This window comes from Pristis pectinata, chromosome 3 (assembly GCF_009764475.1).
Source record: "Pristis pectinata isolate sPriPec2 chromosome 3, sPriPec2.1.pri, whole genome shotgun sequence".
Classification (NCBI taxonomy): Eukaryota; Metazoa; Chordata; class Chondrichthyes; order Rhinopristiformes; family Pristidae; genus Pristis; species Pristis pectinata.
In genome coordinates, this window is record NC_067407.1 from 92,911,514 (window position 1) to 92,925,696 (window position 14,183).

Genomic DNA, 14,183 nt, shown 5'->3' on the forward strand with positions numbered 1-14,183 from the left:
GCAAGCAACTCCACCTTAGTAACAGAATAATACACAATATTATCCTTCATATCTCACCCAAGCACAGTGACCATCCCTGCAGGAGATCCACAAATATCTCTAAAAATTCAAAGAGCAAAATTACACAAAAGATTAACCTTACCTTAAAAATTTACAATTTCTAGGCATATTCCAATTTTCCAAATTTGTTCACCAGGCACAATTAAAAATTGCCCCAACTCAAAGTTGCATTCACTGCCAATAATTGGTCGGCATCCCACTTCAGGGATTGCGACGTTAGGTAGAGGAGCAAGTCATACAATTCCCACGGGCTTGAACAGGACTAGAAATAGCTACGCTATTTTATAAATTATGTGCAATATGAAGAAGCTGCAATTCTGTAAAATTACCAAACCATAACCGATAGCACCTGATATCAAGCTTAATATGCCTCGGGCATTTCGTAATCCAGTTAAATTTATCACCGTTGTAACACTGGAAACTAGTTTTCTAAAGTACTTAATTGTCTGTAAAATGTGTTGGAGGGTCACGAAAGGGCACTACAGAAACCCAATGCTTTCTTATTTAGCTCTTTGCCCCGCCTTCGCGTAGTATTTAGGGTTTGAAAGCTGGTTCTAAACTTCTTATTAATTAGGATAAGAGTTGAACCAGCCACAGAATCCTTGGGCTGCAAGTTGGAAAGCAGACATCATGATGCATCGCACAAGAAAAGGGAGGGGCATTCACAAACCTGGCTCATCCTTTGCAAGCTCAGTGTATTGCACCCAGACTGCTTGAAAACTTATCGTCACCAGTTTTTAAGCGTACTTCTCCGATTACAAATTAGTTTTTTGTAAGGGTCTCAAAGGCTGCTTTCTTTTCAGCAGCTCCAGCAATTCAAATACTTATCGGGAGGAGGCGCCAGACCCCATTTTCCCAGCCGTGGAGAGCGTTTCACTAACTTTGAAAATGCCCCGTGTACTACTTTTAACAAAGTACTTCCCCGAAAAGGGACGAGTAGCATAAAATTGCGGGGTGTTATTTTATATTATACAGTTGCTAATAAGTTCAGACGCATAACGTTGAAAGATGAGACTTTGTCCCCTTCGGTTTGTAACATTTATATCAGGTTTGTTTGGGAAAAAATCTCCGGCAGGACATCATGTGATTTCCCAGCCAGAAAAAAATTCCAACAATCTTTTCTCCACAAGCAGCGCCTTTTTAAATAAAAGCGCAGCAGATTTAGTTGCTTGGCTTTAAAAGGAAGCGCGTAATCTGCGCATAAATACGCAACTTTTCTTTTACTTTCCCTTCAAAATCTTTACCATCTTCTCCCTTTGCATGCAAGCAAGAGCCTCCCAATCTCATCCCTTTGATAAATAGCAGCCAACCTTGATGCTTGAGATTTCCGTTTACCTGATTACAATCACATCCGATTTGGTGGAGTGAGTATCAATGCGCCAACCCCAAGTCCTTTTTGGAAAACCTTCAGCATTTTTCAAAAAAAAATAAATAAATATAGAGGGGAGGGGGTGTAAAAAAAAATCAAAGGAAGCAATTACGCCAATTACTAAGTATTATATTTGCCGTTTGCAAAAACAAAAAAGCAGTTTTGCAATCTAGACATCGAACCCATCCAGGTGCAATGTAATGCAACAGAGTTAGAAGGGTTTTTTTGTGAATGGGAAAGCGAAGGGCAGATTGCTAAACCGGCACTCTTTGGTTGCAGCGCAGGGAATCCTGCTTGTCCCAGCCGGAGTGCTGCTGTGGCGGTGATGTCATTGCTTCCGCCCTGCTTCCTTTTTGGTGAATCCAAAATGGAGTAAGATGGGCTTTTGAAAACACGGGGAGTGTTTTAATTTTTTTTCTCTCACTCCCCACCCCCCCCTCCCCCCCCCCCGTTATTATTTGCAATAGCGGCGGCAGCAGTAGCTCGAAGCCCGGCTTGCAGTTTGCAGCAACATCCAGCTCCGGCCCCCGCAGCGGCTTCATGTGCAGAGAGCAGCGGCTCGCAGGCGGCGCTGCCCCGGGGAAAGACGGCAGGAGCCCGGAGCCAGCAGAGATAATGTGACTATACTAGTGGGGAGCAGGCAGCCACAGAGCGAGCAGGGGCCGGAGGGGCAGAGGAGCAGGAGGGGCAATAACCCCACCCCCACGAATTAACAACTTTTCACCAAGAGCAGCAAGACAGAAGAATGAAGTTTGCAGAAATGTCCGCGACGGCTCAACAAAAATGACCGAGCAATCGCATCCAGACCAGTGAGTTGTTGCAGCGTCGCGGCTCCTCACCCCCTCCTCTTTTACCTACCCCCCCCCCAACCTCGCCTCCAAACTGACGTTCAATCCTTTCCACCTCCCCCGTTTCTGCCCCTACCTGCTTCCCCCCCCCCCCCCAAGTTGAGAGGAATTTACGGCCATCGGTTCTCGTCTGGAGGGGGTGGGAGAGATTCCCATTACGAGGAGGAGCAGGAGGTGCTGACATAAATCTAATTATGTCCATTCGTGGGGTGAGGAGTGGGGAGGGGGGGGTGAGTAGGGGAGGAGTGGGGAGGGGGGGTGAGTAGGGGAGGAGTGGGGGGGGTGAGTAGGGGAGGAGTGGGGAGGGGGGGGTGAGTAGGGGAGGAGTGGGGAGGGGGGGTGAGTAGGGGAGGAGTGGGGAGGGGGGGGTGAGTAGGGGAGGAGTGGGGAGGGGGGGGTGAGTAGGGGAGGAGTGGGGAGGGGGGGTGAGTAGGGGAGGAGTGGGGGAGGGGGGGTGAGTAGGGGAGGAGTGGGGAGGGGGGGTGAGTAGGGGAGGAGTGGGGAGGGGGGGTGAGTAGGGGAGGAGTGGGGAGGGGGGGGTGAGTAGGGGAGGAGTGGGGAGGGGGGGGTGAGTAGGGGAGGAGTGGGGAGGGGGGGTGAGTAGGGGAGGAGTGGGGAGGGGGGGGTGAGTAGGGGAGGAGTGGGGAGGGGGGGTGAGTAGGGGAGGAGTGGGGAGGGGGGTGAGTAGGGGAGGAGTGGGGAGGGGGGGGTGAGTAGGGGAGGAGTGGGGAGGGGGGGGTGAGTAGGGGAGGAGTGGGGGGGGGGTGAGTAGGGGAGGAGTGGGGAGGGGGGGTGAGTAGGGGAGGAGTGGGGGGGGGGTGAGTAGGGGAGGAGTGGGGAGGGGGGGGTGAGTAGGGGAGGAGTGGGGAGGGGGGGGTGAGTAGGGGAGGAGTGGGGAGGGGGGGGTGAGTAGGGGAGGAGTGGGGAGGGGGGGGTGAGTAGGGGAGGAGTGGGGAGGGGGGGGTGAGTAGGGGAGGAGTGGGGAGGGGGGGTGAGTAGGGGAGGAGTGGGGAGGGGGGGTGAGTAGGGGAGGAGTGGGGAGGGGGGGTGAGTAGGGGAGGAGTGGGGAGGGGGGGTGAGTAGGGGAGGAGTGGGGAGGGGGGGTGAGTAGGGGAGGAGTGGGGAGGGGGGGGTGAGTAGGGGAGGAGTGGGGAGGGGGGTGAGTAGGGGAGGAGTGGGGAGGGGGGGTGAGTAGGGAGGAGTGGGGAGGGGGGGTGAGTAGGGGAGGAGTGGGGAGGGGGGGTGAGTAGGGGAGGAGTGGGGAGGGGGGGTGAGTAGGGGAGGAGTGGGGAGGGGGGGTGAGTAGGGGAGGAGTGGGGAGGGGGGGTGAGTAGGGGAGGAGTGGGGAGGGGGGGTGAGTAGGGGAGGAGTGGGGAGGGGGGGTGAGTAGGGGAGGAGTGGGGAGGGGGGGTGAGTAGGGGAGGAGTGGGGAGGGGGGGTGAGTAGGGGAGGAGTGGGGAGGGGGGGTGAGTAGGGGAGGAGTGGGGAGGGGGGGTGAGTACGGGAGGGGTGAGTAGGGGAGGAGTGGGGAGGGGGAGGGGTGAGTAGGGGAGGAGTGGGGAGGGGGAGGGGTGAGTAGGGGAGGAGTGGGGAGGGGGGGTGAGTAGGGGAGGAGTGGGGAGGGGGGGTGAGTAGGGGAGGAGTGGGGAGGGGGGGTGAGTAGGGGAGGAGTGGGGAGGGGGGGTGAGTAGGGGAGGAGTGGGGAGGGGGGGTGAGTAGGGGAGGAGTGGGGAGGGGGGGTGAGTAGGGGAGGAGTGGGGAGGGGGGGTGAGTAGGGGAGGAGTGGGGAGGGGGGGTGAGTAGGGGAGGAGTGGGGAGGGGGGGTGAGTAGGGGAGGAGTGAGGAGGGGGGTGAGTAGGGGAGGATTGGGGAGGGGGGGTGAGTAGGGGAGGAGTGGGGAGGGGGAGGGGTGAGTAGGGGAGGAGAGTAGGGGAGGGGTGAGTAGGGGAGGAGAGGGGAGGGGGGGTGAGTAGGGGAGGAGAGGGGAGGGGGGGTGAGTAGGGGAGGAGTGAGGAGGGGGGGTGAGTAGGGGAGGAGTGAGGAGGGGGGGTGAGTAGGGGAGGAGTGAGGAGGGGGGGTGAGTAGGGGAGGATTGGGGAGGGGGGTGAGTAGGGGAGGAGTGGGGAGGGGGGGTGAGTAGGGGAGGGGGGGTGGGTAGGGGAGGATTGGGGAGGGGGGTGAGTAGGGGAGGAGTGGGGAGGGGGGGTGACTGGGGGGGTGAGTAGGGGAGGAGTGAGGAGGGGGGGTGAGTAGGGGAGGAGTGGGGAGGGTTGAGTAGGGGAGGGAGGGGTGAGTCGGAGGAGTGGGGAGGGGAAGGGGTGAGTCGGGGAGGAGTGGGGAGGGGAAGGGGTGAGTCGGGGGGAGTAGGGGGTGAGTGGGGGGTGAGTTGTGGAGGAGTGGGGAGGGGGGTGAGTACGGGAGGAGTGAGAAGTGGGGAGGGGGGGTGAGTACCGGAGGAGTGAGGGGAGGGGGAGGTGAGTACGGGAGGAGTGAGGAGTGGGGGGGGTGAGTACGGGAGGAGTGGGGAGAGGGGGGTGAGTACGGGAGGAGTGAGGAGTGGGGAGGGGGGGTGAGTACGGGAGGAGTGAGGAGTGGGGAGGGGGGGTGAGTACGGGAGGAGTGGGGAGGGGGAGGGGTGAGTAGAGGAGGAGTGGGGGGTGGGGAGGGGTGAGTTGGGGAGGGGGAGGGGTGAGTAGGGGAGGAGGGGGGAGGGGTGAGTAGGGGAGGAGTGGGGAGGGGGAGCCGTGAGTAGGGGAGGAGTGGGGAGGGGGGGTGAGTCGGGGAGGAGTGGGGAGGCCGGAGAAGTGGGGAGGGTGAGTAGGGGGGAGGGGAGGTTGAGTAGGGGGGAGGGGAGGTTGAGTAGGGGAGGAGTGGGGAGCGGGGGGTGAGGAGTGGGGGGGTGAGTAGCTGATGAGTGGGGAGGGGGGTGAGTAGGGGAGGAGTGGGGGTGAGTGGGGGAGGAGTGGGGTGGAGTAGGGGAGGGGGGGTGAGTAGGGGAGGAGTGGGGAGCGGGGGCTGAGGAGTGGGGAGGGGGGTGAGTTGGGGAGGAGTGGGGAGGGGGGTGAGTAGGGGAGGGGTGGGGAGGGGGGGTGAGTAGGGGAGGAGTGGGGAGGGGGGGTGAGTAGGGGAGGAGTGGGGGGTGAGTAGGGGAGGAGTGGGGAGGGGAGAGGGTGAGTAGGGGAGGAGTGGGGGGTGAGTAGGGGAGGAGGGGGGGGTGAGTAGGGGAGGGGGGGTGAGTAGGGGAGGAGTGAGGAGTGGGGGGGGTGAGTAGGGGAGGAGTGGGGAGGGGAGGGGGTGAGTAGGGGAGGAGTGGGGAGGGGGTGAGTGGGGGAGGAGTGGGGAGGGGAAGGGGTGTGGGGGAGGAGTGGGGAGGGGAAGGGGTGAGTGGGGGGGAGTAGGGGAGGGGGGGTGAGTAGGGGAGGAGTGAGGAGTGGGGGGGGGTGAGTAGGGGAGGAGTGAGGAGTGGGGGGGTGAGTAGGGGAGGAGTGGGGAGGGGGGTGAGTAGGGGAGGAGTGGGGAGGGGGGGTGAGTAGGGGAGGAGTGGGGAGGGGGGGTGAGTAGGGGAGGAGTGGGGAGGGGGGGTGAGTAGGGGAGGAGTGGGGAGGGGGGGTGAGTAGGGGAGGAGTGGGGAGGGGGGGTGAGTAGGGGAGGAGTGGGGAGGGGGGTGAGTAGGGGAGGAGTGAGGAGTGGGGGTGAGTAGGGGAGGAGTGAGGAGGGGGGTGAGTAGGGGAGGGGGGAGGAGTGGGGGGGTGAGTAGGGGAGGAGTGGGGAGGGGGGGTGTGTAGGGGAGGAGTGAGGAGTGGGGAGGGGGGGTGAGTAGGGGGGGTGAGTAGGGGAGGAGTGTGGAGGGGGGGTGAGTGGGGGAGGAGTGAGGAGTGGGGAGGGGGGTGAGTGGGGGAGGAGTGAGGAGTGGGGAGGGGGGTGAGTACGGGAGGAGTGAGGAGTGGGGAGGGGGGGTGAGTCGGGGGGAGTAGGGGGTGAGTGGGGGGTGAGTTGTGGAGGAGTGGGGAGGGGGGTGAGTACGGGAGGAGTGAGAAGTGGGGAGTGGGGTGTGAGTACCGGAGGAGTGAGGGGAGGGGGAGGTGAGTACGGGAGGAGTGAGGAGTGGGGGGGGTGAGTACGGGAGGAGTGGGGAGGGGGGGTGAGTACGGGAGGAGTGGGGAGGGGGGGTGAGTACGGGAGGAGTGGGGAGGGGGGGTGAGTACGGGAGGAGTGGGGAGGGGGGGTGAGTACGTGAGCAGTGGGGAGGGGGGGTGAGTACGGGAGTGGGGAGGGGGAGGGGTGAGTAGAGGAGGAGTGGGGGGTGGGGAGGGGTCAGTAGGGGAGGAGTGGGGAGGGGTCAGTAGGGGAGGAGGGGGGAGGGGTGAGTAGGGGAGGAGTGGGGAGGGGGAGCCGTGAGTAGGGGAGGAGTGGGGAGGGGGGGTGAGTTGGGGAGGAGTGGGGAGGCCGGAGAAGTGGGGAGGGTGAGTGGGGGGGAGGGGGGAGGGGAGGTTGAGTAGGGGAGGATTGGGGAGCGGGGGGTGAGGAGTGGGGGGGTGAGTAGGGGATGAGTGGGGATGAGTGGGGAGGGGGGTGAGTAGGGGAGGACTAGGGAGCGGGTGAGTAGGGGAGGAGTGGGGAGTGGGGGTGAGTAGGGGAGGAGTGGGGAGTGGGGGCTGGTGGGGGAGGAGTGGGGTGGAGTAGGGGAGGGGGGGTGAGTAGGGGAGGAGTGGGGAGCGGGGGCTGAGGAGTGGGGAGGGGGGTGAGTTGGGGAGGAGTGGGGGGGTGAGTTTGGGAGGAGGGGGGTGAGTGGGGGAGGAGTGGGGGGGCGGGTAGGGGAGGAGTGGGGCTGAATTGGGGAGTGGGAGAGTAGTGGGGAGTTGGGGAGGAGTGTCGGGGTGTGGTTTGGGGGCGGTGAGTAGGGGAGGAGTGGGAAGGGGGGGTGAGGTTTGGGGGGGTGAGTAGGGGAGGAAAGGGGAGGGGGGATGAGTCGGGGAGGAGGGGGGAGGTTGGGGGCTGAGTTGGGGAGGTGGGGGGTGAGTAGTGGAGGAGTGGGGGGTGAGTAGCGGATGAGTTGGGGGGTGAGTAGGGGAGGAGTCGGGCAGGGGGGTGAGTAGGGGGTGAGTGGGGAGGGTGGGGTGAGTAGTGGGGGGAGTGGTGGGGAGGGTGGGGTGAGTTGGGGGGAGGAGTGGGGAGGGTGGGGTGAGTAGGTGAGGAGTGGGGAGGAGTTGTGAGTGGGGGGGGTGAGTAGGGGTGGAGTGGGGGGGGTGAGTAGGGGTGGAGTGGGGAGTGGATGTGAGTGGGGGGCTGAGTAGGGGAGGAGTGGTGAGTGGGGGGGCTGAGTAGGGGAGGAGAGGTGGGGGGGGTGTGGGGTGAGTGGGGGAGGAGTGGGGGGTGGGGGTCGAGTTGGGGGGAGAGCAGGGGGGTTAGGGGGAGGGGGGTGAGTGGAGGGGGTGAGTCTGGGGGGGAGTTGGGGAGGGGGGATGAGGGGGTTGGGAGGCGGAGTGGGGGGTGAGAGGACAAGGAATGGGGGGAGACTCGGGGAGGAGGGGTGAGAGGGGGAGGAGTGGGGGTTGGGGAGAATAGGGGAGGAGTGGGGTGGGGAGGCATAGGGTGGGAAGAGGGAGTCAGAGTGAATGGATGTTGAGGGGTTGCAGAGGGCTGGATGTGTTTTTGGGACAAGTTATGCATAAGCTGTTGTGTGGGGAAGGGGCACTGGGCTGTGGTGACTAGCTGGAGGGGGCAGTCGTGTGCATTGAAATGAAAGAGATAGTTAGGGGTTATTTAATAGAGGGGGGTGGGGTTAGGCTATTGAGAGAAGTAGTGTTTGGGAAGGATAATAAGAGGGGTGGAGGTAATTGTGAATGAAGACTGAGAGATGATGGTGGAGATGGCCAGGCAGATTAAGAGAGTGGATGGAAAAATGTATGAGGTGAAGGGGATAGTGAAGAAAGATATCGTGCAGTGGGGAGTTTTAAATTGAGAGATTAGGCAAAAAAGATGGAGTGAGAGGATGGGGGGAGTCTGTGGATGAGAGTCTGGGTTGAGGGAAGGGGATGTGTATAATGTAGAGGATGAGCAAAACAATAAGGAGTGTGGGGGAGAAGGGTGAGAAGAGGGAAGGTTGAAAGTGAAGGACCTTCATTTGGGGTGGAGCAGGGAGAGGAGGGTATTTGCTGTGCAGCTGCAGATCTCTCTCTCGGGTTTGTGATAAGAATGTGTGTCATGGTGGTGGTATGTGGGGGTTGGGAGTCTGGTGAGTTGTGGAGTGTGTCAACGAGAGTTCAGCTGCACTGTCTGTCCTGGTTGTGGCATAAATTGGCCGATAATTGTCACATGATCGGCCATTCATAAATACTGTAACCTTCAGGCCCCATTCATGACTACCTGACACAGTTGCAACTGTAACCAATGGAGATCCCATTAAAGAGAAAAAAAAGATACACATCAGTTAACAAATAACAAGTCTGCATTTGTTTGCTTGGTGTTAGTTTCTCTTTCATTGTGACTAGTGAAGCAAGATTATACTTGTCTTTTATTTTCACCACATGTTTTGATAATAAAACTAGAGGATATCTCACTTGCATTGCAATATTTTAAGTGCTTAATTCATGTCGAGCAAGGTTTCAACTGAAGAAAATTGTGGGGAAAATTACTGTCATTTTAATGTTTTTATTTGATAGCAGAAATGTTGATCTGTATAATACAGTTGCAGCAGGAGTTAATGTATGCCTTTTTATGTACATCCAAGAGAGGCAAAACCTTTTTTAAAAAAAGTGAATGTTTTTTGGGAGGAAAGTTGGGAGAGCTGCATCTTTAAGTCATCTTTGTAAATGAAGCATTGTACAGATTTATATCAATGGAAATAAAGTAGTAAAAGCACATTTTCAAAATGATCTTTCATTATTTTTAATACTCTGTAATTTTTAGGAATGTAGAAATAAATACAGGTGGTTTGTATCTTGTTCATTGCATGTCATACTCTGGTTATGACCCAGTGCCATCAAGAAACAAGCTGATGTTTCTTTAAAAAAAACTGGGTTCTGTAAATTTATGATTTAGAAAGTCTAATCTCTTTTGTAAAAGCTGTCATATTGTGAACTCTCCTTGGCAAAATGGTTAGTGTATAACCAGGAGCCAAGGAAAATTGATGTTTCTGTGCTGATTCACACTATGATGGATGTATGTGTCACCTTAAAATTCATGCCTCTGACCCAGCCGAGAAGGTTGTGATTCTGGAGGTGGAGATTGCAGATTGAATTAATTGTTGCCATTGAGCACATGGATCTGTTGGATATTGAGTGCAGGTTCAGCTGTGTCTCATTACCCCTGCTAAATGTGGCCAAGTATGCTTGTTTCTCCACCCCTATCCCCTTAAAAAAAAGTAGTCTGTTTTTGTATATAAAAAAAACTTTTAAGTCTGCTTCATACTTTTAATGAAAAGCAAAACTCAAAGTGGCAAAACATTGCATCCAAGCATCTCCAAAATGTCGAGGCATGAAGTTGCACTTGGGAAATGGGGAATTTTATCCCATTATATCAAGCTCCAAAATTAATATGCTCAATACTTCCATTCATCCAAAGTTTACAGACAGGAATTTTTATATCATAAAACTCATTCTCCTAACCATGGTACAATTTCCACTTTCTACTTTTTTTAAAAGTATATATTGCATTGGATTATTCTCACTAAGTGCATGAACATGACATTTTGGTTGAAAATCATTATTTCTATTACAAATTTAGCGAATTATGAAAGGAATTGGAATATTCAGCCAAAACATTTCCCAAGTGCATCCATGTTGCTTTATCCAAATTGCTTTCAGATAATAGGCAGCTTTAATAATTTAGTCAATTCATAGAGTTAACATTTTAAGCAAAAGTTATTGCAAAAGTAATTTTATTTGTGGTTTGTGGGTAAGAGCATATTGTTTAAATACAGGCTGCGACGTGAATTTGACAAAACTCAAGATATTCTATATTTGCAAATGTTAATGGAGTAAATTTTCCCTGAATGCTGGAGTTAATTTTATCTGATTACAAAAACATCCACAATAATATCTCCTTGATAAAACATTAATTACCCATAAACTGTTGGATTTAAGGGTGGGGGGTGTTGGTGGTAAAGGCTTAAAAATTGCAAAAGAGTAAATATAAGTGATATATTCATAGCTAGCCCTGAAAAAGTGACTATAGATGCTGGAATATAAAACAAAAACAGAACACTGAAACAACTCAGTGGGTCAAGCAGCGTCTATGGAGGCAAAAAGTACAAGTCTAAAACTTTCGGGTTAAGACCCTGAGTCCTGATGCTGCTTGACCCTCTGAGTTCTTCCAGCATTCTGTTTTTGTTCCAGCACTGTAATTGTGGTTTGTATTAAGGGGAGTAAAAGTAACAAGGAGGTATAATGAGATTTTTGAAATTGCATTCATGATTAATCCTAAGCAGCCAAATAGCATCTAATAATGGCTATGCTTCCTGTGCCAATCGTGGTTTTATAAAAATGCAGTTTTCAAAATCCTGTGTTTAAAATTGGGGCAGCATTTAATGCTTGCAGATTTGAATCACATTTAAGTGGAGGAGGGAAATGTTGGTTTCTCATGTAGCCTGTGGGAAGATTGAAGGGGAGTCCCTAGTGTTTTTGGCATCTGACAACAGGAAGGTGTTAGTCATAAAATAGAAGCGGGCTGTGTCTTACTGTTTCAGGTTTAGCCCCAGCAAATAAAAGGGGGAGAAAGTTATTAAAGGGAGATATGCTGGTATATTTGCATGCATTTTTTAAAAATCAAATGGCTCCTTATCCAATTCAATTTTCATCAACTATTTTTAATAAACTGCTTTCCACTCTCCTTTTTTTGGCACTAGAACCCACTTAAACGGTCTTGAAGAAAAAATACTGGCAGTACTTGTCGGGTCAGGCAGTGTCTGTGCACAGATAAAAACAGATTTGACATTTCATTAAACTTCCTCTGCTTGAAAACAGATTTCAAAGGCCAATTTCTTATACTCAGCCGGTGTTGATGTAACTGTTTACTTGCTTGCATTTTCTGGTTCATAGGAATCTCCTGATGAGATAAACCAGACGTGCCAGAAAAAGTGGCTCTCAGGAGTGAGCCAAGTTGGTTTTTTTCTTTATTATTAAGTATATCGTCCACATGCCCTATTGACTCTCAGCAAATAGGTTTATGCTATGCAGAATGAGCAATTAACTTGCTGCTAGTTATAAACAAATAAAGGAACTTTGCTAGCACTTTGATAACTCTGATGCAAATTGTCTGCCTCTGACATGTTCCTCCAGAGTAAATGGGAGTAAGCCAAAAGGCCCCTTGAACCGACTCCTCCATTCAAGAAGATCATGGCTGGAAGTCCCCTTCACTTCTCCATATTATTGCCATAATTCTTGATTCCTTCATTCTTTTGAAGGCAGTAAATGCATTTGACCACAGCTTCAGCCACTCCATGAGAGATGGTTCAGAACTCACTGCATAGGACATTAGATGTTTGAGCTAATTAGCAACCTGATTCTTCATTGCCTGTCCTTAATACAACTTTGATCTAAACAATAATTTAAAAGAAATTAATTGTCCTGGTACACCTTGGTTTGTAAAACCCAATTTGTATTTGTTTTTCTCGGGTGTTGAGAAAATCTCGTGCCTTTCCTTAAGTGTAGGCCTGCTATGGACACTTGTCTCGTGTTATGTAGTTGGTTCAGTTGTGGGTGGAGTGCCTGTCTGCATGTGCTCAATTTTTTTGCCATAAGTTTGAAATTAATGACAAATTTTGTAAGGTATAATCTTGTATCTCAGCTGACTTTCTATGCAGTAAATGACCCAGTTGAAGCAACTGAGGTTAATCAAGATTTTGTCGGCTATTATCGCAGCAGATGTGTATGCAGTTGTTCACGTGTGTTAATCAGCAAAATGTATCATTCCTTATGATTATTTAAAAATAATGAATATTTAACCCAAAATAGGGACAAAACATTCAAGCAAGCAACTTAATTTTACATTGTGGGGCGAAACACTGGCTAGTGTACAGTTTTACAGGATAAAAGAGAAACTGGCATTTGGGTTGCAGGGGAAGTAGCCCTTGTTGGCAAGTAACTCTGTGGCTATCAACTTCCTGTCACTGTTGAAGAAAAACTGCCAGAATCTGCGTGCCTTTTGCATCAAGAGCAGTATGTGCCTGCCCCAAATCTACTGTAAAGCAATACTTCAGAGCAAAGAAATGGTAACTTTCAAGAAAGGAACATTTTGTGAAAAGCAACAAATTAAAGAGTAATAGGGTAGAGAAACGAGTGAGTCATTAGATAACTTGCAAAAATCTGGCGTTGTCATGATGGGCCCCAACTTTAATTCCTTCAGAGCTTCCTTGACTGTACTCCAGCAATGATTTTAGACTTCGGGAAAGTGCATTTTACTGCTATTGAGTTTAAAAAGAATGCAAGTTGATACAGTAATGAAATAGACACATGTCTCTAATAAATCACTTTACTTGATTTCTGGTTCACTGTAGTATTGGCTAAATTGCTAGCCTTCAAGGTTACAGATTTGACCTTTTCCTGCTACATCCATGTGAATGTCTAGACGGAAACCCCAGAGATATTATCTGGATCTGTAATATTTGGATAATGTTTTTGGATCTAAGTCTAATGTGGTTTTCTTCAGGTGAATTGTCTATCCGTATTTAATGTTGTAGAATCCCATCCAGTGTTTGGTCTGTAGTGTGCCTTTTTCCAGTTGTCGGAACTAAATTTGATATAAGGTACTAATATTTACACTAAATTGTAGATTAATTATAAAATCATAGGAAATACCACGTGCAGGCCACTATCTTTACAGTTTTGTCCTCAATCCTGCTAGACTGGTGATGCACTAATGGAGTCACTGACCCAGAAGTGGAGAGCTTTGAGGAATGCAGGTTTCCCCCTAAGCAAGCTAAACTCACCACATCATCTCAAATTGTGTGTAATCCCCAAAATAATGTTTTCAGAAATAAAATGCCTGATTTAAATCCAACGTTAACTGCTTCCACCATCATCTGAGGGAGGGCCATTCCACAGAACACATTCCTTTTTATCTTAAGGAAGATGCAGTTCCTTAAGCATGTAAGCCACATGGCTCAGGAATACAACTTAGACAACAGCCAATCAACAGTCTTGTAAACCAGAATCTTCAGGACATCACAGTTAACGCTGTAAAGGGAAGTGGGAAGATTGTCTGAACGGTTGAGGCCAGAGATAAATGTTGGGAATGAATAAGAATTATGTTTGTGTTCCCATTTAGACCATAGAATTTTTTTTTAGGGAACTTAAAAGAATAGTGTTTACTTAATTGCATAGATTTTTCATGGCCCTTATGAATTTTTAATCCGTCTACAATTTGTATAATGCATCTATTTTGAACACAAGCCAAGGCAACCATTTCCCACCTCTCCACTAAAAGCCAGGAGCAATTTTTGTTTTGCTAAATCGCTTCCAAAATTTGAGTATTTTACTTATCTGAATCTGCATGCTTTGGTTGGAAATATATACACTAAGCAACCCACTTTAGGCCACTTAAACTGATCCACCTGCTACAGTGAGATGTTCTGTGGAGGCATAATTTAGTAATATTAATCGCATGGGATGAATGACAGATTGAGTTGCTGTGAGCTCTTGGATGACGACGTGTTGGCTAGCTTATTTGTCCAAGGAACTTCATGCCAAAGTAAATATGGCTATAGAACCCACCCCACTGCTTTAGGTAGTAAGATTTGCCCTTTTAGAAACATAGCTTGGATATGGAGGCAAGTTTAAAGTTGTTGACTTAATAAAATAAGTAAATATTAAATGTTATCCTGAAGGCAACTATGTGGGTGTATAGGTAATGAATCAAATGACCTTGATGCTTGCGGTGGTAAAGACATTCATTTCTGTCCTGTTTAT

General features: G+C 51.4%; 1 protein-coding gene across 1 annotated transcript in view; it reads left to right on the forward strand.

Moving 5' to 3' along the window:
- The first annotated feature begins 1,756 nt into the window (after positions 1 to 1,756).
- LOC127568644 (sprouty-related, EVH1 domain-containing protein 2-like) overlaps positions 1,757 to 14,183 on the forward strand; it is a 108,567-nt gene continuing 96,140 nt past the window's right edge. Inside the window, exon 1 of the mRNA XM_052012626.1 lies at positions 1,757 to 2,238. Coding sequence (XP_051868586.1) covers positions 2,213 to 2,238 — 26 coding nt within the window. The 5' untranslated portion in view covers positions 1,757 to 2,212. The remainder of the gene's footprint in view (positions 2,239 to 14,183) is intronic.